The following is a 22,992-nucleotide window of genomic DNA, read 5'->3' on the forward strand; positions in this document are numbered from 1 at the left end:
ACAATTGAAAGCACTCATGTGTGGAGGAAAACACACATGCACATTAGCACCCTAGTGTGGACACAGCTACCTAACTACTTGTATTACATTCCTTGAAATACACATCGCTGCTTTCTTTTCATCTCCAGGGAATCATAAGTTCCAATACATAAATTAACTTCTATCGATTCCACAATCTCTCTCCATCATACAAACCAGGCATGCATATAGCCTAGAACAGAAAAATCATAACCAAACACTTTACACTTTATGCTTCGCTCCAGTTTATTAAAATGCAAAACAACATTTTAGTCGCCAACCCGCCCCAAATCCAAGTTAAATATAAACCCACTGGAGAGCCAAGCTCCAACTCCTCACGCGTGCTCAAACACAACTGCACCCTTTCTGGGCCTTGCCCTGGACCCAGCGCCAGGCTGATCGACGCAACCCGCTCTGCTGAACAGTTCTGGGTCAACCACACATGGCAGCAAGATGGGCGAAATCTACGTACCTTCAGCCCAGCGGGTGGCAAAAGAGAGGGCAGGCAGCCCCAGAAATACTGTTCATCCCCACCATGCCAGGGCCAGCCTGGCATCAGGGGGCTGCTTGACTCTCCCACTGAAAGCACCCACCAGGTCTGTGCCACCCTCTTGCCCCTACCACTCCTAATCTGAGGCTAAAGCAGCCCGAGTCACTGTTTCCAAAAGGAGCAACACCGGACAAAGAGAAAAAAATAACCAACCAGAATCCCTCTGCCCTTCCCACCCACAGAAGATTATCCTGCACCTACACCTGGAGTGTCCATTAAGTTAACACCCAAACTGCAGGAAGGGGACCAAGCAGTGCTCCTGAGGGGGCAGCTTCTTTCCTTCCTGCCTCTATTGCCCCAGAATCCAGAAACCCCAAGCCAGCCTCCTTGGCTTCAGCCCACCCCACCCTCACACAGAAGCCTCTTCTAAAAGCCCTGGTGCCACCAAGGTGGCAACCAGATTTTCGAGGCCGAAGTCCCACAGCAGGCCCTGCCTGCCCTTGCTCGGTTGGCACTTGCAGCTGTTAATCCTGCAGCCCGGGGGGAAGACCTGGGCCTGCATGAGGGGAACAGAGCAAGGCAGAAGTGGGACTGGATCCTGACCACCCGCCAATGCCCGCTTTTGGTCCACAAGGCAACCTGGACAGCCAAGCAGAACCGCTCCCTTGAGGCCCAGCCTGAGCCATCCTGAGCCGCCGTCCTCTGCCGCTACAGGGAAGACGCGCAGGGGGAGAGGGGAGGTGGCAGGCTGGCCCCGGCCCCGGGCTCATGTGCTGTTGCCCTGCTCCTGTTCAAAGAGCACCATGGCCAGCTGCGCCCGGGAGCCCAGGCCCTCCAGGCTGCTCTGCACACAGCGGTGGTACTGCTCCTCGCTCAGGCGCGGGTTGCAGCCGTGCGGCCTATAGCGCTGCAGGAGGGCCGGCTCCACCGCCCGGAAGACATGCAGATTGGAATACTTGACAAACAGGTCGTAGATGTCCAGCGTCTCCAGGATGTCCTCGTTGTCCTGGGCATCGGCCGCCATGCGCGTGCGTGCCGCCATATAGTCGGCGTTGTAGAAGCAGGCTTCGCTGAAGGCGTCGCGGTCAAAGTGGCCGGCATCCCGCACCAGGTCCAGGCCGGACAGAGGCGGGGGCTGGTTGTGGAAGGCGATGGTGGGGTTGTAGCCCTGGAAGTGGATGGGGAAGAAGACCTGCCAGCTGTTGATGGTGTTCATGCGGCAGCGGTTGAGGAACTCGGCCGTGACCTCGGTGCCCACACCAGCCACGAAGAAGAGCGTGTCCACGGGGTGCTTCTTGGAAATGATGTCCATCACCTTGATCTGGGAGGGAGCATCTGTCTTGACACTGATCCAGGGGATCTTCACCTGCGCATAGCGCCGCTCGTACTCCGCAATGCGCGCCTTCACCGCCCGGAAGACGTCATTCTGGGCCACTTGCTGAGCCTCAAAGGGGTCGTAGATGAAGAGGAAGGTCAGCACGGCGTTCTCTGCATTCTCAAAGGCGGCCGCAGCATAGACCTCCAGGAAGCGTGCGGCATAGTCTCGCTCCGGGGCTGTCAGGGGCAGGATGACGTTGACCCGGCTGGCCTCTGTCACGTAGGGCATCGGGATGATCTCCACCTCGCTGAGAGGGCGCAGCAGGTGCACCCGCTTGGCCAGCGACCGGCTGTGCCCCTTCTGTGTCACCACTTCCAGCTGCAGGTCCAGGGTGTACTCCATGCCTCGGGTCGGGTCAAAGCGGCGGTAGCCGTTCAGCAGCTGCTGCTTCCGGACGTGCAGCACCGGCTGGTACCGGTGGTTCAGCTCTTCCACAGCTGCAGCCACCACGTCGGCCACGTCGGCTGTGTCTGCGCCACGCAGCTCACACTTGGGAGCTCCATCCATGCAAGAGAAAGCCGCCTCTTCCGTGAAGTAATCCCAGCGAAGCACCTCAAAGCGGGTTTTGGGCTGGAAAGGGGGAGCGATGCCAATGGGCCAGGTGGCACTCAAGTCGCCATCTGCAGACAGGCTGCTGGTGTTCTGGATCTCGAGCTGCAAGGAGAGGGTGCAGGCAGAGTCAATGAAGGCTCAGAATTTAGTTTTTCACAACTCCCAGCAGTTCCAAATGAATTAAGAGGCACACACAGAAACACACACGCACACTTAAGGCAAACTTTCCCCATGGCGAAGAGTAGCTCCCATATTTACTTGGATATTAGTCCTTCCTTCCTTCTTTCTTTCTTTCTTTCTTTCTCTCTCTCTCTCTCTCTCTCTCTCTCTCTCTCTCTCTTACACACATCCCTCTACCTTCCAGGTAAATCTTCATTCAGAGGACCTGTGGTTCTCCAGATGTAACTGACTCCAGTTCCCATCATCCCTGAGTGGCTGTGGCTCATGGGAACTGGAGTTGAACCACAGCTTCCCCATCCCTGCACTACAGTCAGGTCAGGCACGTCTCCTTAGGATGCCTGACTGGAAGACACAACTAGGTGTCCATGAACCCTTCAAAAAGCTAAGTACTTCCACCCCTCCAACGCTCCTCAAATAGACAAAGCATCCATTACATGCTTGAGGACCATTAAGTTTAACTACCCCTCCAGCATAGCTACCCCGGAGCAGAAACCAACAGGAGCACTGCCAGCTAGACCACAACAAGTGGCGAGCCTGCAACAAACTGCATTGGGGCACCAGGCCTCTCCATATGAGCCCAGATGAACTTCTGCCCAACCCAAAGAGTAGCGCATTAAATAAGAGCAGGATCAGCAAGCAGCAGGGTGTGCCAAGTTATACCATCCAGCCACCTGGTGGCAGTGTGGTCCCACGCTATGAGCCCAGCTCTGGGGCTAGCTTACCTGCACTGTTTTGCCCCACAAAGTAAAAAATAAAACAGTATTGTGGTGAAAGATGGGCCACATGGTTCAAAGCAGCCTGTATTTAAGCCAGTCTCCTCACATGCGCCTGTATATCTCACCACACCCAAATACTCAATCCCATTCTTCAACATTTATTGCATTTAAATTAGGCCACATTAATTAAATTAACACACTTTCGGTTTATATATTGATCCCTTTAGAAAATTCTCCATAAGCTATTTCCAATTTTATTTCTGGCTTTCAGTCAGGAAATAAAGTGTTGGGTCTGCCTTGCCTAATGTGCCCGCAGTATTGTGTTAACAGTAGAACCTCAGTTTTTGAACATAATCCGTTCCGGAAGGCGCATTGGAAAATGGAAGCAATTACTTCCGGGTTTTCGGCATTCAGGTTCCAAATTGTTTGGCTTCCAAGATACTCAAAAACCAAGTTTCCACTGTACTTTCTTATATTTTTGGGTTGAGCTGTTAGTCTTGGGCCATAAATTAACTCTGGGATTCAACAGTCCTGTTGAATTGTTTGAATATACTGTTTCAGTGCTGCCATTTTTAGATGCTTTAATTATTGATTGCATTTTTTTCATGTTGTGCACTACCCTGGGCTCTCTTCTGAAGAGGAGAGGTAGAAAAATGAAGTTCAATTAATTAATTAAAATCAGAATAGACATCATGAAGCCCCTAAAGTGGCTGATAACCACATCACCCCCAAGTCTGCGAGAGCCTTCAACCCAGCTCTCCCCACTGCTAGATGACGATCCCAGTCTAAAGAGGTGGAAAAGGCAGCTCCCCTTAGTTTAGGTCCCAGTCCGTAACAATCAGGAGTTGGTTTGGCAAAGGAAGCAAGTGAATTTTAAATACATGTAATTACATCTTTTACCACCTTTTAAAATGTTTTCATTGGTTATGGAAAAGGTTTCATTGCCCTTTATTTATTTATTTTTGTGTCCAGATTAATATACTGCCATTATTCAAGAAAAGTTCCATTAATTCATAGCAGATTGCAATGGATTAAATATAGTTCGCCTGGTCAAATTATAATTACCCTAATTAATCTCTCTCCATTGTTTATCTCTACTCAGACACCACCTGCTGCTCAAAAAAATGACACCTTATGCTGGTGGGCAATTGAGCAAAGCACTTTACATTTGCTTCCTCTCCAGGGAGAGATCTCTGCCCCTCAGGGGCTCCACACTCTCTTCCCCTCCAAGCAGGGCATGCTCTCTCTCTGTTACTCCCCCTTCCCCTTTCAAAAAAAGCCCCCAGATACATTTGCTGTGGTTGTCATCAAGTCCTCCAGGATCCATGGGGGAGGGGGTGGGAGAACTGACCGCCATGTCATTTCCCCCCCCCCACCAAAATATATGCTTTTTCTTTCTCCCCATTTCTCTCTTTTTTTAAAAAGTTATTTTAAAATGGATTTTCATTTTTTATTACACACATTACTGCATATTACTTTTATGTCATAGTCCCCAAGTGCCAACTGGCAGGGGCACTATATAAATAAATCACTTTAAAACTTATTATAACCTAAGGCAATAGACTCAAATATTAATTTACAGCAGCGCAAAGAAAAGGAAAATCCAATGTGCAATAGCAATCAATGTAATTTAATGTAGCTCCTGAGCACCTGTATGCATTTTCGGTTCCATATTTTACAATTTTTCAAGTATGTTTTCACACATCTTGATACTCTGCCGATTTTATTACGTGAACCAAAAGGCTAATAGCGGAACCTATGAAGGCATCAATAACGCCACCCAGTTCCCGGCTTATAACACGCAGAGTTGCAGCCTATGAGTCAAGGCCCATCGTGGTAGCCAGTGCTGTGCTCAGCAATGAGATTAAGAAGCAGACAGCTGTCTGGACTGGTCTGGCATTTCCCCAAAAGCAAACCTTCACTTTGGAATCTAGGAATTGCCTTTCTTGGCTGACCAAACATGCAAGCTTGCTGCCTAAACTTCCAAACTTACGACTTGGGTTAAGACCTTCATTGAAGGAAACCCACTGCAACAATGCACACTAAGATTCAGCTTAAGGTTATCTGGAATGCATATACAGTGGTACCTCAGTTTAAGAACAGCCCTGTTTACGAACGATTCAGTTTACGAACTCCGCAAAACCGGAAGTAGTGTCCTGGTTTGCAAACTTTACCTCGGTCTAAGAACAGAAGCCGAATGGTGGAAGGGCATTAGGGAAAGCGCATCGCGGTTTAAGAACAGTTTCGGTTTAAGAACGGACTTCTGGAACCGATTAAGTTCGTAAACCAAGGTACCACTGTATATATATTTTTAAAAAGCAAACCTATTAACCAAAAATTCTATATATTTTTCAGTTTCACTAGTGCACTCTTTATTTTCCCAGTAAAAAGTGGTAGTTAATAGTTCAGCGAATTGAGGGGTTGGAACTGCAGCTGGAGGAAATGGGTTTGGAATGAGAGAAGCAGTGGGTGGGGAAAAGGTTAAGTGTACATGGAAGCAAGCCAGCACACACACACACACACACACACACCATCACCACTTCAAATTCAGCCCTGCCCCCTCCCCAGCCAATCTCCAGTGGTGAAGCTACAGCCAGGGGTCAGAGCTCAGCATGTGCTGCCAAAGATGGAGATTTCAGAGACTGCCAACATGAGGGTTGCCACAGTTAAACCCAAATCCTTGGGGGGGGGGGAGGAAGGGTATAGCTTCAGATTCAAACATCCCCATCAAATGGATTGTCCAACAAAATCCAGAGCGCCCCAGATTCCCCATCTCCGCCCTAGAAGACATCAGAAGTGAAATAGGCTCAGTTACTTTCTACAGCTGAGCTACACTGGAGAAAGCCAGTGTGGTGCAGTGGTTAGAGTGTTGGATTAGGGCCTGGGAGACCAAGTTTCAAATCCTCACTCAGCCAGGAAGCTCACTAAGTGATCTTTGGCCAGTCAAAGTCCCTCAACCTAACCTAACTCACAGGGTTGTTGTGCGGATGGAACTGGTAGGGGAAGAGGAGTATATGGCAATCTTGAGCTCCTTGAAGGAAAAGGTGCCACATAAATGTAAAAATAAAGAAAACATGGCTGACTTTCCTACAGCTGGTAAGCAAATGTAGTGCCACAATGGAAACTGTGGCGCATGAGGAGAATGAACAGAGTCCCCCACTCCGCTCAGCCAGTTACAGATCCAGATCCAACGTCCGCCCTGCCTTACCTGTAGCTGCTGGATTTCCTGGTATGTGTGCTCCAGTTCCACACGCGCAAAATGTCTGTGCAGCCGGTACATCTGGACAGGGTCCAGCACAGGGTGAACAGTGAAGGCCGTGTTGAATCGCGGGTCGCTCTCTCTCTCAGGGTCAGTGTTCTTTCCAAGTTCAAAATACTGGTAATGCAGGCCCTGGTGGGGAGGAGGAATAAGAGTAGCACATCTGACGGGGAAATCCAGGCCATCCATGTTAGTACATATAACCGTGACATATAACCAGCCGGTATTCCCCTCCAGTTGTAAGAGAACAAAAGCATGTCGGAAGAGGAAGCTCAGCTTTCAACTGGGTTCAAGAATTCATCCTGTAATATTGAGTGTTTGGTTCCTCCCCCTAATCTTTGAAACACATGATCATGCTCATTCCACATTTGCAAGCATATCATTCCCCTGGGCTTAGCAGCACCTACACTGCAACTCCTTGCCCCTTCATATTACACAAGTGCCTCCGCCATATTGTTTTTTGTACCAATAACATTTCCGTATATTGTATGTAAACCGCTTAGAGGTTTTTTATGATTCAGTAGTATATACAAAATAAGTTAAATAAATGAACACAGGAGAGGGACACTACAGTGCAGCTGGCCCTCCTTACCTCATGCTCTGCCACACAATCTACACCAGTGTAGTCGATGATGCAGCGCCCCAGCCACTCATCGGGATGGGCGCTCAGGATGTCGTTCCGGCAGCTTTCCAGGTGAGGCTGCAACCGCAGGAGAAGGGCCCGGGAAAGCAGGTAGCCGAAGCCGCCATAGCAGTAGCGCCCTTGCGTGTCCCCACCAATGAACTCCTCTGGCCGGCCCATGTAGAGCAGAGTGTCAATGCTGAGGTGAGAGGCCAAGCGGTTCACACGGTGGGCCTCGGTGTAGGTGTCGTCCTGCACCAGGAAAACCCAGTCGAAGTCAGCCACGTAATGGTCCAGCACATACTTGACAGTCTGGTACATGTTCCAGATGGGCCTCTCGTCGCCGTGGGTCACCACCGTCATGCCGTGAGGGACCTTGCGCCCCCGGGTGCCCGTGAAGTAGACCAATCGCTCCAGCCGGTGTCCCAAGGTGCGGTTCACCGCCACTGCGAGGGAGTGCAATGTGTTCTTCGAGGTCAGCACGCCCACAAAGAGGCGCTGGCGCATGCCCAACTCCGTGCTGATGTATCGGGTCCTTTGGGGGAATGGAAAGGGCAGGCAGAAAGAGAGAAGGTGAGGAAGTGAAGGAGGGGAAGAGGAGCCTCCAATTTTCCACCACCAATATCCCCTACCGACTGAGGAAGTATCATCTCAGCCCTGTGTTTTTGAGCATATTTGCAAACACCTTCTGGAGCATTTGAAGAGTGGGATCTGCTGAGACAAGGCTTTGCGCTGCAAGCTGCAAGCAGCAAACAATCATTTCTCCTCAAGCCCCCCTTTCCCCATAAAATGACCACAGCACTTGCCCCACTCGCACATGCCAGCACTGGTGCAGGAGCTGCTTCCATGTGGTGCAACCCCTTGCAGCTGCTGGGTGTCTGCAGATGTGAGAATGCAAGTGTTGCATGACTGGGCCTCATGGCATAAGCCTTCACTTAGCTGGGAATGAAATTTACAAAGGGGTGGGAATGGCCCATGAGGTTCCACGCAAAAAAACCCTACAGCAACGTGGGACTACAACACAAAAAGTGGCTGGCATGTGTGCGCATGCACACGGACAAGGGGGAGGGGGTGTGCCTTAATCTGTAATCAAAATGGCATCTTAAGTGATACATTTGCCCACACTGCTCTTTTGCTACCTTTACCTCTCCAATCCCTCTCTGCTTTCTCTCGCCACTGTCATAGTTTAGCTTGCAAGGTACACCCCCAGAGCAAAGGAATCAGTCCTCTCTTTTTTGGGGCTGTGCTACCCTGTAAAGCCTGTTGTCTTTGTCCATGGAGTTTTCTTGGCAGGGATACTGGAGTGGCTTGCCAGTTCCTGCTCCAGGTGGATCACGTTTGGTCAAAACTCTCCACTATGACCTGTCCGTCTTGGAACAGACGAAATTAAAAGATGCCTGCTTCTTGGGAGAAAAGCAATGACAAACCTAGACAGCATCTTAAAAAGCAGAGACATCACCTTGCAGACAAAGGTCCGTATAGTTAATGCTATGGTTTTCCCAGTAGTGATGTATGGAAGTGAGAGCTGGACCATAAAGAAGGCTGATCGCCGAAGAATTGATGCTTTTGAATTATGGTGCTGGAGGAAACTCTTGAGAGTCCCATGGACTGCAAGAAGATCAAAACTATCTATTCTTAAGGAAATCTGCCCTGAGTGCTCACTGGAAGGACAGATCGTGAAGCTGAGGCTCCAATACTTTGGCCACCTCATGAGAAGAGAAGACTCCCTGGAAAAGACCCTGATGTTGGGAAAGATGGAGGGCACAAGGAGAAGGGGACGACAGAGGACAAGATGGTTGGACAGTGTTGTCGAAGCTACCAGCATGAGTTTGACCAAACTGCGGGAGGCAGTGGAAGACAGGAGTGCCTGACGTGCTCTGGTCCATGGGGTCATGAAGAGTCAGACACGACTAAACAACAATGCCCTGCAAAGCACCATGTACGTTACTGTTATTACATAAATAACAGCAGCCCTGTATGTTCTGTAAGTGTACTATAGATCCTCAGGTGTGTCCAGCATTTACAAATGCTCAAGTCCCATTTGTTTCAGTGAGCACCTCTATTAGAACCGTACAGGAAATAAACAGATTACCATTTCTGCTTCAGAATTCTGTGCCAAGGGCTTATTAATAGAGCTGTGCTGTCCCTAATGCACCCAAAATGCTGAGACATAAAGAGTAGAGGGAATGCACAAAAATTTAAAATTCCTAGTCCTTTCCAAGATACCCTGGGGTCTTAAGTAAGTTGCTAAATCAACAGGACACCACATCTGGGAAACCTGTGGATGTCCATTTCACATACACACCCCGGGTGGATGGGGGGGACACATACCGGGACAGGGGTAGCACCAGGGACGGGGTAGATCAGCTGTTAAGCCCATCATTAATCCAAGCATAGCTAGCAGTAACCTGGCAATGGATTAGGACCCAGCATTCGGTCAAGGGCAAGATGAGCTAACTCATATCAATGAGGATGCCAGATCTTTCACAGACATCAACATCAGGGCAACCACAGCCAGGGCTGTCTTAAGCATATGCAAAGATCCACCCAGCGACCCCCCCCCCCAGGTTGCCCAGAGTTGTTTAGCTTTTCTTAGGGGGGAACCCCAAAGTTGTTAACATTTTTTTAGGGCTGGCCAGTGAGGTGCGCACAGCAGGGCTGGCCTGGCCGGCCATCTCAGCAACAACAGAGTAGCCCGAGGAGGTGGTGGCAGCAGCAGAGCAAGGCCAGGACCAGGAGCCGGGGGGGGGGGCAAGCAGAGCCCAGTGCAACAACAGTAGAGCCCGAGGAGGCGGCACTCCGATGGCCTCTGCTCCGCTCGCCAGTGGCTGTCGGCTCTTCCCAATCCCCGGACTCCAAATCTCGGCCCCAGACTCTTGGCCTGGCGCCCCTGAGAGCCCTAGCACCTATATGTAAGACGGCCCTGACCACAGCAATAACCGAGAATGTGTTCTGTAAGAAACTCAGACTCTCACACAAAGCAACAGAGGATCCCAGAGTGCAACCTCATTGCCTCTGAAATCATTTCCGCATTATTTTCCAGCATGAGGCTCAGGTTCAGCATCTTTCTGCATTGTTCTTTCCACTAAAGGAGATCTGAACTGGTTCCCCAGCTCAGAAACCAAGTTTCCATGAAGGCTGAGGGGGTACCACCATCTGAGTGCAACCCCTACGATCGACAGATTCCTTGCATCTCTTAAAATATTGACTCTCACTAAGAGAGCAAGAAGAATGTATATTTAAAGAAGAGTAGAAAATATTTATTTAATATATGGAAAATAACTGTACACAGCTGAAAATGCTGTCAGCATTAAGATAAATTCAACAGAGTAAACAATATTTGATTGATGTAAAAAGTGGAAAATTGGATTTGAATGGTTATAATAAAATATGCAGGAACGTATGATATGTAAGATGAACCATGGAAGGAGAAGAAGAGAAGTCATTGGATATTTTAACGTTTCTAAAATGTTTATTTTGAAATGTAGAAAAATGAAAACTCATACACACACACACACACACACGTGCCATTTTAGACATGCTGCAACTGAAGCCAACCTGCAAGACACCCAGATGGACAAATTAGCAAAATGCTAGAGAGGGTAGCCATGGCTGAGCAGATCTCACTTGGCGGAGTCCTCAGCTTCCATGCTAGATGGCCCCCTAAGGAGCTAATCATAATCCCCAACTGAGTAGCAAGAGGAAGGAGCAATAGTGTAAGGCTCAAGAGTGTGAAGAAAAGGGGAGGGTGTCAAGACTAGAATCCAAACACATAGGGAATTTAGCTTCCCACCATAATTTGACTGCTGCAATTGTGAATCTGGAGGGGGTGGAAAGACTCTGACATCTCCCAGTTAGGTAGGGGCTGCGTTAAGAAAATGGGGAGGGGGGTATCTTGCTCCCTGTGACATTACAGTTGGTGTTAGGATGCAGGTGGCCTGTCTCTTACAATAAGTTTCAGGTTTTAATTATTCAAATGCAGCAGGAAACCATTCCTTCCTTCCTACCCACCCACCCACCCCCATTCCACTCACACAGTGGGCTCATTCAGCCCCTCCGCTTCCTGCCCATCCCACCCACCCTCACTCACTCACTCCTGGGGACAACACAGCTCATTCAGTCCCTCGTCCCTGGGCCCCCAACCCCTAGCATTGATCTCACCCGTTTTTGAGTTGAGGGCACGCAGGAGAAAGGAAGAGATGGTAATCCTGGTGCCAGGGATCAGAGGGGGAGAAACAAAGCAGAGTTTCTCCCCGCCCCCCGCCCCACATCATGACTGGGAAGGGGATGGGGAACAGGGATGAGGGGTGCTCATGGGGCTCACTTAGACAAGCAATACTCCCAAGGCTGGGAAGGTGAGAAATAAAGGGGCCAACACACTCTGCAGAGAGAGGCAGCCAAGGAAGGAGTGGTGGTGGGAGAGAAAGCAAACACAGAAGATCTGGCACAGAGATGCTGAGGATAAAGGCTTGACATAGTTAAACCTTGTAAGGAACAGGACAATTCCCTGAAAAGGAGGGAGAGACACAGAGAGAGAGAGAATGCAGAGAGATAATAAAGGCAAGGCAGTCTTTTGAACTGCCAGCAGGCAGTATTAACCACCAGTAACCCCAGCAAACACAGACAGACACATGCACACACTGAGAGTGGGAAGGAGCAGATGTCACTATAAATTGTCGGAATAAATGACACTCTTAACTAAAAAGAGCAATGAACTGGGCAACCAGCAAACAGAATGTGTGACTATAGGAGCAGCAAGCCTCCTGATTCCCTTTCCTGGAAACACACAAACGCATGCACACACACACCTCATTCCCATCTCTGGGGAAACAGTGGCCAGGTATGTATGATCAAAGCCTACCTTAAGTAAGCCAAGTTAGGTACAATGTTTGTGCAACTGCACACACCCTCTGAGTGCCCACACTGCTTCTCCCTTTCATGCAAGCAGCGAAACAAACTAGGAAGCTACAGTGAGTCCACCATGATTTAAAGTAGGGCTCTAAATCCTGACTTGTTTGGAAGCCCTTAAACACATTTCCCAATTTGCAAATCCTGGGAAGGCATGGTTAACTGCAGCTTTCTGGCTTGATTCTGCACTTGCACAAAGGGAGAAATGAAGAGAAAAATGGCTGCATTTGAGAGCACAAAGCCTGTGTATATCCTGGCTCATTAAGCTAGGATCTGATAGTCTAAAGCAGGCCAGAAACTTTAGAATGTGGTTCTTTGTCACTGTTAAAGCTCACTATGCCTGTGCCTTTGGGCTCTCCGCACTCCAGACCCAAAGGGAGAAATTGTTCCCTGCCCACATGGAAATCTCTGCATGGCTCTGATTTCAAGAACTGAGCCTGTATCCTACTGGGTTACACAGAGTTAATGGGGCCACTACAAGACTACAAGACACGGGTGGCGCTATGGGTTAAACCACAGAGCCTAGGACTTGCCGATCAGAAGGTCGGTGGTTCGAATCCCTGCAACTGGGTGAGCTCCCGTTGCTCGGTCCCTGCTCCTGCCAACCTAGCAGTTCGAAAGCACGTCTAACTGCAAGTAGATAAATAGGTACTGCTCCAGCGGGAAGGTAAACAGCATTTCCATGCGCTGCTCTGGTTCGCCAGAAGCGGCTTAGTCATGCTGGCCAAATGAGCCGGAAGCTGTACGCCAGCTCCCTGAGCCAATAAAGCGAGATGAGCGCCGCAACCCCAAAGTCAGTCACGACTGGACCTAATGGTCAGGGGTCCCTTTACCTTTATAAGACTATACAGGCTGCAGAGACTGTGATTTTTTTGTGCCTGGAGCATCACAGGTGGGTGGGTGGAATGGACCTCTTTCCGAGGGATACTTTCTACACTCCATTTTGTGTGCTACAGAACTCAACTATGCTCATAGAAAGCTGCAAGAAGGATGTTCCCAGAATTGGACACTGCTGATCACAGACCATGCAGAATGACCTCAATCTTCCCTGAAGCAAATTCAGATAAGACAAGGAGTGAGGAAAAGAAGCTCCAGCAGCTGAACCAAGAGATAAGAGGCAAAAAGCCCATCATCTAAGGGGGGGGGGACTGCCATGCTCCCTTAAAAACCTATTCTCCTGACCCTGAACCCACATACTTAAACCATTAGCCTCCTCCTTCATTTCAGCTGTTATTAAATAATAGTACTGCAAGATGGCGCTGTGCTTGTTTTGTTTTAAATTGTGTGGATTTGTTATAATCTTGCAAGTTGAGAAAGGCATCCAAGAAGTGTAATAAATAATTATTATTCATAGTAGTGAATAATTATAGTAGTGAATAATTAAGGAGCTGCCCCTCCTGCTTTTCTTTCACCTCTTCTCTGTTCACCAGCACATCCTCCTTGAACCAAATAGGCAAACCTTTTTGGAACTAAAATATCCGCCTAATGAAGTTAAACAACGGATCAACAAAGCCAGACTGATACTCAGAGAGAACATGCTGCAAGACAGACCCAAAAGAGAAAATAACAGAACACCACTAGTAATCACATACAGCTCCCAAGTTAAAACAGTCCAACACATCATCAGAGATTTACAACCTCTCCTGGACAACGACAGTTCTCTTTCCCAAGCTCTGGGAGGAAGACATTTCATTGCCGACAGACAGCCACCCAATCTTAAACAACTCCTCACCCACAATAATACAGCAAGCAGACTTAACGTGGACACTGGTACCAGAGCCTGTAATAAACCCAGATGCCAACTTTGGTGCTACATACACCCAGACAGCACCATCACTGGACCCAACAACATCAAACATACCATCTCAGGACTATTTAATTGCTCATCTTCTAACATTGTTTTTGCTATCAAATGTCAACAGTGCCCTTCAGCTCTCTATATTGGACAAACAGGCCAAACCCTATGCCAAAAGATAAATGGACATAAATCTGACATCAGGAATCACAAGACAGAGAAACCAGTGGAACACTTCAGTCTCCCAGGACATTCTATACAAGATCTCAAAGTAGCTGTCATATTACAAAAGAATTTCAGAAACAGACTGGAAAGAGAAGTTGCTGAATTACAAATTACCAAACTTAAAACCATGGAGAGACCTGGTCTGAACAGAGACAATGGATTCTTATCACATTATACATGATAAAGCTATTTTTGGCCATCTCATCCCTTGCTTTTTCCTGTAAGACCACACCCATCAACCAATCACCCATTCCCACCACCCTTCTGAGTAATACCCCTCCCCACGCTCTCACTATATATAAAGGTCGGGTGACTTCTGTTTCGGTGTATCTGAAGAAGTGTGCATGCACATGAAAGCTCATACCAAGAACAAACTTAGTTGGTCTATATGGTGCTACTGGACAAATTTTTTATTTTTAAAAATATATTTCTTCTAAATCTTGTGTAGTTCTTTATCTCCTCAACATCTGATACGAGGGTGTTCCACAGGGAGGGTGCCACTACCAAGAAGGCCCTCTGCCCGGTTCCCTGTAACTTTGCTTCTCACACTGAGGGAACCAGCAGAAGACCCTCGGTGGAGGGTGGAGACACTCCTTCAGGTATACTAGGCCAAGGCCGTTTAGGGCTTTAAAGGTCAGCACCAAAAATTTGAATTGTGCTTGGAAACACACTGGGAGCCAATGAAGACCCTTTAGGACTGGTATTATATAGTCCCAGCTGCCATTCCCGGTCACCAGTCTAGCTGGATTAGTTGTAGTTTCCGAGTCACCTTCAAAGGTAGTCCCACGTAGTGCATTGCAGTAGTCCAAGTGGGAGATAACCATAGCATGCACCACACTGGCGAGACAGCCCGTGGGCACGTTGGGTCTCAGTCAGCATATCAGGTGGAGCTGGTAGACAGCTGCCCTGGACACAGAATTGACCTGTGCCTCCATGGACAGCTGCGAGTCCAAAATCACTCCTAGGCTGCGCACCCTGTCCCCCCAAAATAGTACTTCTGTCTTATCAGGATTCAACCTCAATCTGTTAGCTGCCATCTATCCTCCAACCGCCTCCAGACACTCACAGAGGACCTTCAATGGTTCTGATTTAAAGGAGAGGTAGAACTGGGTATCATCCACATACTGGTGAACACCCAGCCCAAACCTCCTGATGATCTCTCCTAGATGTTGAAAAGCATTGAGGAGAATACAGAGCCCTGAGACACCCCACAAGTGAGAGCCCAGGGGTCTGAACACTCATCCCCCAACACCACTTTCTGGACACCACCAAGAAGGAAGGAGTGGAACCACTGCATCACAGTGCCCCCAGCTCCCAACTCCTCTAGACGGTCCAGAAGGATGTCATGGTCAGTGGTGTCAAAGGCCGCTGAGAAATCCAGCAGAACTAGGAAACAGCTTGCACCTTTGTCCCTAGCCCGCCAGAGATTGTCGACCAGCGCAACCAAGGCTGTTTCAGTCCCATGATGAGGCTTGAATTCCAATTAGAAGGGATCCAAATGGTCCACATCCTCCAGGCATGCCTGGAGTTGTTCAGCAACCACCCACTCTATCAACTTGCCCAAGAATGGAAAATTTGAGACTGGGCGATAGTTGGCCATATTGGCTGGGTCCAAAGATGTTTTTTAAGAAGCGATTTAATAACCACTTCTTTAAGAAGGTCTGGAAAGACTCCTTTACAGAGGAAGGTATTCAGCAGCCCACGGAGCCCATCACCCAGCCCTTCCTGGTTCGCTTTTATGAGCAGGGCAGGCAAGGATCAAGGAGACAGGTGGTCGAATTCACTCGTCCAAGCAGCCTGTCCACATCCTCAGAGGTAACAGACTGGAACTGACCCCATGCAACTTGACTAGACTCTCCTGCCCTGGTCCCACCACCATGGTGGAGTCTACATCTTTCCGAATCTGAGTGACTTGATATGCAAAAAACTTTCCAAAATCACTGCAGATCTTGGGGTCCTCACCAGGCCCTGACAGCAAAGGTGGTTCCATTAGATTGTGAACCACCTGAAAGAGTCTCCTGCTGCTGTTTTCTGCAGATACAATAGAGGCGGCGAAGAAGGTCCTCTTCACCATCGCTATCGCACTTGGTAGGCTCAACGTTGAGCTCTAACCCATGTTTGGTTCGATTCAGAATGAATTTTCTGCCCCCGGCACTCTAGCCGTCTCAGCAATTGTTTCATTGTCCTCAGGAAAACCACAGGGCTGTCCGAGCTCCATGCAATCAGAGAGGGTGCTTCAGAGCCAGACAGTCAATGGCCCTGTTTAATTCCGCATTCCAGCGGGCCACCAAGAAATCAGGTGAAAGGCCATGGTTTCTCCCAAAGAATAATGGGAACCGTAGTTTGTTAAAGGGTGCTAAAAGTTGTTAGAAGCCCACTATTCCATGGATTGGGGGCAGAGAGTTGATTTGATGTTATCTATTGCTAAAAAATGGAAAGTGATAAATACATTTTTTAAAAAAAGTTAGTGGGTGCAGACAACTTGGTATCAAAAACGTGAGTAGCTTGGTGTGTGATATGACTTCTCCCTCCTAGCAGATACACAACAGTGTCATGTCCTTTGCCATTCATATGTTCTGCTAGGGACAACCATTCCTAACACTTGGTGAGCAGCAAGTTACAAGGATTAAAGTGCAACCAGGGTGTGTGCCCAGACTTCAGCTGCCAGCACTGCTGGCTGCATATTTTGGAATAAACTGGAAATGTGGAAAGAAGGATCCACAATAGTACAAAGCTATGCAATGATATCCTATATCATCTCCATTAAACACAGAAAGCTGGTACTTTCCTGGTCAGCAATTTGGACTAAGGGAACATTCCACACAGGGAGAAGGAAAACCTTATATGGTGTGCAGGACTCAAACAAACATGCCAAACAAAGGCAAATCATTTATGGACATACCTAAAGGTCAACTGACATGATCACATTTTGGGGCTTTTATACCATTTGCACTATTTTTGTCATTCTGGATTAAATGTCCAAGCGCCCCATCATCAATGAGGACCCTTATAGGAAATATTTGAATGCATGCTTAACTATCAATATGTGTTGACTATTCACATGCATGGACAAAGGGAGCCACAGGACTTTACTGAAGCATAGCAGCCAGCCCTTTCCTGGAAATTACTTGTTTTCAAAGTCTGGAAGAATCACCCACTCAAAAAGCCATAGACTATGGAGAACACAAAAGCAAAACCACCTTTTCTGCACAACTGCAAATTAAGTTTTTGTGGGCATGGTAAATCAGGATCTGAGCATACGGTAGAGCACTTAGAAGACTCCACCATGCTCTCAGCTTATTTGGGCTGCAAAATAATAATAATAATAAAGGAGACAGGGTAGAAACCTATCTAAAACAGTCAAAAGCATTTTTTGCCTTTGTGGGATATTCCTAGATGGAGCACTGTGCGGTCCATAAATAATGGACATTGCTGCAAGAAAGGAGGTCACTTTTTTAAAGGAAATAAGCACTTCTGTGCTAGAAAAGTGAGACCTGAAGAAGTATAAAAAGGTTTTTTGAGAAAATCTTCAAATTGCAAGGCACAGCTAAAAGCAGGCAGAGAGGAGCAGTCTTTCTATAACTTTGTTGCCCCAAAATATCCATGCTGTGGGAAATTGCAGTCAAACAAAACAAGAAAACATAGGGCTAATTACCGTATTTTTCCGTGTATAAGATGCCCCCTATTTTGGGGGACTCCAAATTAAGAACACACCCCTCAGCACTACCCATGTGTAAGAAGAGGCCCAATTTTAAACCTACTTTTTTGGTTAAAACACCTAGTGTTATACACAGAAAAATACAGTAATGCATGAAGGGGTTAAGACCACAGTCCTATTGCTAGACTCAGTTAGGTCACACCCCCTCACTTTTGGTGAGGAAGTGAAGCTTCTTTCCTTTCCTTACACTATCTTTGTGCCATGTAATCAACCAGGAAGGACATGTCTGAACTTGCTAAGACTCGGTGTTTGAAGCTAATTATCTGTATTTTGTACCCAAGAGCATTCTACCTGTGTTCTCCTTGCTGCAGCATGGAATAATGCATGAATTTGGCATTTGGGTTTTGTTAGTAAAGCTTTTAAATGAGTGTGGTTTGCTCATTGACAGAGCAGCAAAGAGAGGGGCAAGTGCTGTAAGCAGATTAAACAGGATATGAAATGGGGTCTAACAACCTATATTCCCATGCTATGCTGCAGCTTAACTCTATGACTGTTTTAAATTTTACTGGAGGTTCTCCTCCGACAGAGTGTGTGCAAAGTCCTGTGTTTTGAATCCAGCCATCCAACTGGTTCTTTTATTAATTAACCCACACAAGGGCCACATATCTTATTTTCCTCCCACACATGCAAGTACTCCTTTCTTTTACTATTACAGGAGGAGAGCGCAGAGTCTCCAATACATTTTACACATTGTTTTTTAAAAACACACAGAGAAAATTCATTAGTCAGTGCAACATGTGGTAGATTGTGATGGGAAATGCACTTTCCCAGTGACAAAATACAGCCTTTTGGAGAACTAGAAAAGTCCAAATACCACCTTTATTCCATGGAATTCAAGGTGGTAGACATATAAATGCAGCACTCCAAAAATAGGAGGACTTCATAAAGGAAAGTGCCAAAATCACCCAATAAGCTGTACAGAGATCTGTAGTATAACAGCTAAGAGAATGAACTATGATTAAAAAGTCCTTGGTTTAAATCTCACCTCTACAATGAACTTAGGTCATTGCTTTCAGGTGGGGTTCAGAACCACAGACTGCTTAGTGCCTCCTCATTTGCCTGTCCAGCCCCCGTAACCATGCCACAGCCTTTCAGTTGGACCAGTATCAGCACAAGCAACTCCTTTTGCAAGATGAGTAACGTTGACAAAGCAAGAGAGAAGTTCAGGAAGAGCTGGAGGAAAGGAAGTTCTTCCTCTGAAGGAAAAGGAACAGGGGAGGTGTTATTAAAGGGAAATGAGATAAAAGGTTAATATTTTTTTATCAGTGGTAATAGAAAATAATAAACGAACAAACTGAACATAGAAAGGAAGTGGATAGAAAGGAAGTTTAAAGGAGGAAGAAGTGAATGTAAAAAGACAATAGAGGGAGGAAAGAAACTGGTTGGGGGGCAAGGGGGTAAGTTGAGTATGGAAGGAGAATGGATGATAAAATTACTGGAGATGGGGGTAAAAACCTCTGAAAGGCAGGTAGCGTGAGAAGGGGGGAAATATAAAAGAAAAAGCTTTCTCCACTTTGTCTCTGGATCAACCAAATCTGCCTTAAATGGGGAGGCTGCCAAAATACCTCCAGAGCAAATGTCTGTACTTCACTTGAGGAAAGCTGAAATACCAAACTCCATATCACAAAGAAAATGCTGCAAGGAATGCAGCATTTTCCAAATTTAAGTTAGATATGATGTCAGTAATTGCCAACTAATGCCAAATTCTGCCTATTTGCCACCATTTTGTGCCTGCCCCTGCCCCTACACTTGGAAAGCCAGTGTGGTGTAATGGTTAGGGTCGTGGTCTGGAACCTAGGAAACCAGAGTTCGAATCCCCACTCAGCCATGAAGCTCAGTGTGTGATATTGGGCCAATCACTGTCTCTCAGCCTAACCTACCTCACAGAGTTGTTGTGAGAGTAAAATGGGGAGGAAAATAATAATGCAGCCCCCATTGAGCTCCTTGGAGGAAAAGGTAGTATATAAATGTAATAAAAATAATAATGCACCACTATTTTTTGACTGGTGGGCCTCAGCAATTTTCAGCCACTGCAAGTAGGTCCTAGGGGTAGAATATGTGAAATCCCCTGCTCTAGGTAGCCTTAAGTACTTCATTTATCTCATTCTCTGCCCGCCTGCTAAATCAGTAATACTGATTTAGCTTAAAAGGTTATAGTAAGGATTACAGAATGATAAAATAAATGAAATATTTTGAACATCCAAAGCGCTATAAAAATTAAAAATATTATTACATTTATTAAGGGAGGAGAAACAACTGTGTTGAAAGGTTCTGCAGAAGCCCAAGATATACACTGTTGTTTGATTAAGCCCTCATTCAGCTACCTCTGGAACAGCGATAGCCATCATTGCTTTTCTTTACTCAAGCCCAGTGCTTTTTTCCTAGAAAAATACGGTAGGTTCTGGTACTCACCATAAAGTTGTTACAGTAAGTGCCACACTTTTTAACACCAACAAAAAGAGGTGCAGAAACTGTGTACCCTTGCATACCCCCTGAGAAAAGAACTGCTCAAGCCCATTTCCTTTCAAAGGAAACTATTTGTACCGAAAGACTTCCTGAATAGGAAGAGCACGGCCCCAAGCTTTCCTGTGGGATGTCATAAAAAAGGAGGGCAGCAGTCTGAATGACAGAGGCAGAAAGAAGGGGACTCAGAGAACCATAGCACTCCATGCCCATGAGCAGGGATTGGCTCTATTGTACCATGGCCCTCCACAGCTTTTTCATCCAAGGCCCAGTCTTCTCAAAAAGCAAGTTTTAAGCCTTGCAGAATATCTTCGGGAGAAGAAAAGGCAAAGGAGTAAACCCTTAGGTTGCTTGGCATCTTGTATGCCTCCTTCCAGCAACTACTGCAGCCAGGCTGATGCCAAACATATTGCTCTGCTTCCTTTGGACCACATCAATGAGGCCGAGAGGGGGGTCTTCTTGTCTGGGCAGCCCAGGACCTCCCGTACATACTGCCCAGGCTTGTGCCCCTGGGAGGTCACTTCAGTGATGCCAACACAGTGGTTCGACTTCACCCGTGGAGGCACACCTCTATGTCACTTGAGATAGGTGGATGCCAACAACAAAGCTCTCCCCCAGCCCACAGGGCCCTGAAGACCCTTAACCAATCTCTGACTGGAACCACCACAGGAAACAGCCCATGAATCTGCATGTTTGTTCTGAACATAGGCCCACTATGGATGCGCTTACCACATCTGGATAGGCAGCTAGGTGTTGCACATGGGAGGCATGGATTAAAGTCCCACCTATATCAGGGTTTAACTGTGTGGCCTCAGGCCAGTCACAAGTCCCCAGTCACCTACCTCCATAGGGCTGCTGTGAGGGCGAACACTATATTGATCGAATGTTATACTGGTTTCATTCAGCATTATGAAAAGATTGCTTACATACAAATATTTATGTCCTCAGGCCAGCAGCTACATGGAACCACTAACAGGTCACATAATGTGGCATATTCCCATCACACAACCCCCGCAGTATAACAAAGAGGCCGCAAATTACACCTACCTGTGAGCCTCTAAAGTCCACGGGAACCCAAACAGTGGCCAGATTACCTTGCGATTACATTTGAGCCAAAGCCCATTTTCCTGTTCCCTTTTCGATACACACCCTTTGCTTCCCCAAGCCACCCCATTTCCTTCCCCCGCCCCCATACCTGATAGTTTTCTTGGCAGCCTTGCCCGGGTTGGGAGGCTTGTAGGGCAGGACGCGGGGCTCCCAGCTCTGCTCAGGCTCCGTGCCCATCCCCACAGGGACGGAGTTGGGCTTGCGGGCAGCGTTGCCCTGCCCGCCTTGGTGCTGCTGCTGCTCCATGCCCCCATCTCGCAGGCTGCCCTGGCTGGGGCCGCAGGGCTCCTCCACCCAGGTGACGCTGAGCAGGCTGAGGGTGAAGCCCAGGGACACCCCGACCACCACAGGGCCCACCGGGCGCAGGAGGGACAGCACCAGGGAGAAGCGCATGGCGCCAGTGCGCTGGGGAGAGGCTGGGGCACCTGGGCACAAGCAGGGCAGCGTGGCAAGGGAGGGGGGGAGAGCTGTCTCGAGTTGAAGGGGACACCGGGAGAAGCGCCTCGGTGGCCAAACAGGGGAAGGGGCTCAAGGGCGTGCCTTTAAACCTCCTGAGGGGAAGGGGGGAAGCTGTGGGGAGTCCTGAGGCCAAGGAGCCCGGGGGCTCTTGCCCACGAAGGTCACCAGGGGGCCTCTCCGGCAGGCCCAGGGGTCATGGGGGTCGGTGGCTCCTGCCAGGAAGGGCCGCTCCGACGACGCGCCGGAGCAAAGGGGGGGGGGAGCGAACCGGGTCCCGGCTTCGGGTCCTGGGAAGGGGGAGGGGCCGCCGCTGCCAAGCAACGGAGGGGGCGGGGCGGGCCGGCCCAATTCTGGAACACTTGCGGGATCCGGAGCCTTATTGGTCTAGAGCCGCCCCATCCCGACCCGCGAGGGAGCAGAAGGGCGGAAGGCGCGAGGGGCGGTGGGCAGGGGAGGCGCCGCTCCTGGGTTGTCTCGCAGGAGATCCGCCGCCGGCGCCGTCCGACGTGTCACCCCCGCGCAATCCCCGCCCCCTCCGCTCGACGTCACTGGGCCGGCCGCACCCCCAGCCAATGCCCGCCCGAAGATGCGCGCTCGTCAAAGCCCGCCTTAGGTTTTCTGGACCGTTGATTGAAAGAAGGTGCGGCGAGAGCGGGCGGGGGGTCCGCGGGCCCAGCTGTCCCGCGTGAGCCAGGCAAACTTCCGCTGCTGCTGCTGCTTGTGATGATGCTGCAGGGAGGGAACTGGAGCGCAACACGTTCTCATGCTGCTAGAGGTGGAGGCCTCGCGGGGCTTCCAGACCTTGGAGGGGTGCAGTTTTATGCAGTTTACTTTTTGTTATACCTTGGGAATTTCTAACAATGTTTTGCTTTTATTTTGTGCTTTGAACGCCATTTTTCAGAGCTCAAACTTACAAAAATTGCATACGCTCAAGAGTGTTTGCAAAAGAGACCTGTTGGCTTGGCAACAGTATCAACTGAGCATGCCCAAGCATCACTTGACCAGAAGGATTTGGTGGCAAAATTTGCAAAGGAGTGAGATTTTGATATGCCTGAGACTGAAACTTTTAAGAGACTTAAAATTTAACATCACTCTTCACAAG

At 48.4% G+C, this 22,992-nt stretch overlaps 1 protein-coding gene across 1 annotated transcript; it reads right to left on the bottom strand.

Annotated features, from left to right (window-relative positions):
- Positions 1-246: 246 nt before the first annotated feature.
- Positions 247-22,992, bottom strand: CHPF (chondroitin polymerizing factor). Its single transcript, XM_083432007.1, has 4 exons — positions 21,520-22,992; positions 7,186-7,750; positions 6,543-6,725; positions 247-2,540 (listed from the first exon to the last, which is right to left on the bottom strand). The coding sequence occupies exons 1-4, from the start codon at positions 21,822-21,824 to the stop codon at positions 1,275-1,277; spliced, it is 2,319 nt and encodes a 772-aa protein (XP_083288133.1). The 5' UTR covers positions 21,825-22,992; the 3' UTR covers positions 247-1,274.

Source organism: Podarcis tiliguerta (assembly GCF_965153285.1).
Source record: "Podarcis tiliguerta genome assembly, chromosome: 1".
NCBI lineage: Eukaryota > Metazoa > Chordata > Lepidosauria > Squamata > Lacertidae > Podarcis > Podarcis tiliguerta.

Excerpts from the sequence above, each read along its gene's own strand:
- CHPF (XM_083432007.1), bottom strand. The coding sequence starts at position 21,824 with ATGCGCTTCTCCCTGGTGCTGTCCCTCCTGCGCCCGGTGGGCCCTGTG. Across the intron at positions 6,726-7,185 it reads ATTGTGTGGCAGAGCATGAG|GGCCTGCATTACCAGTATTT; the intron begins GTAAGGAGGGCC and ends CCTCCCCACCAG. Across the intron at positions 2,541-6,542 it reads AGGAAATCCAGCAGCTACAG|CTCGAGATCCAGAACACCAG; the intron begins GTAAGGCAGGGC and ends CTCTCCTTGCAG.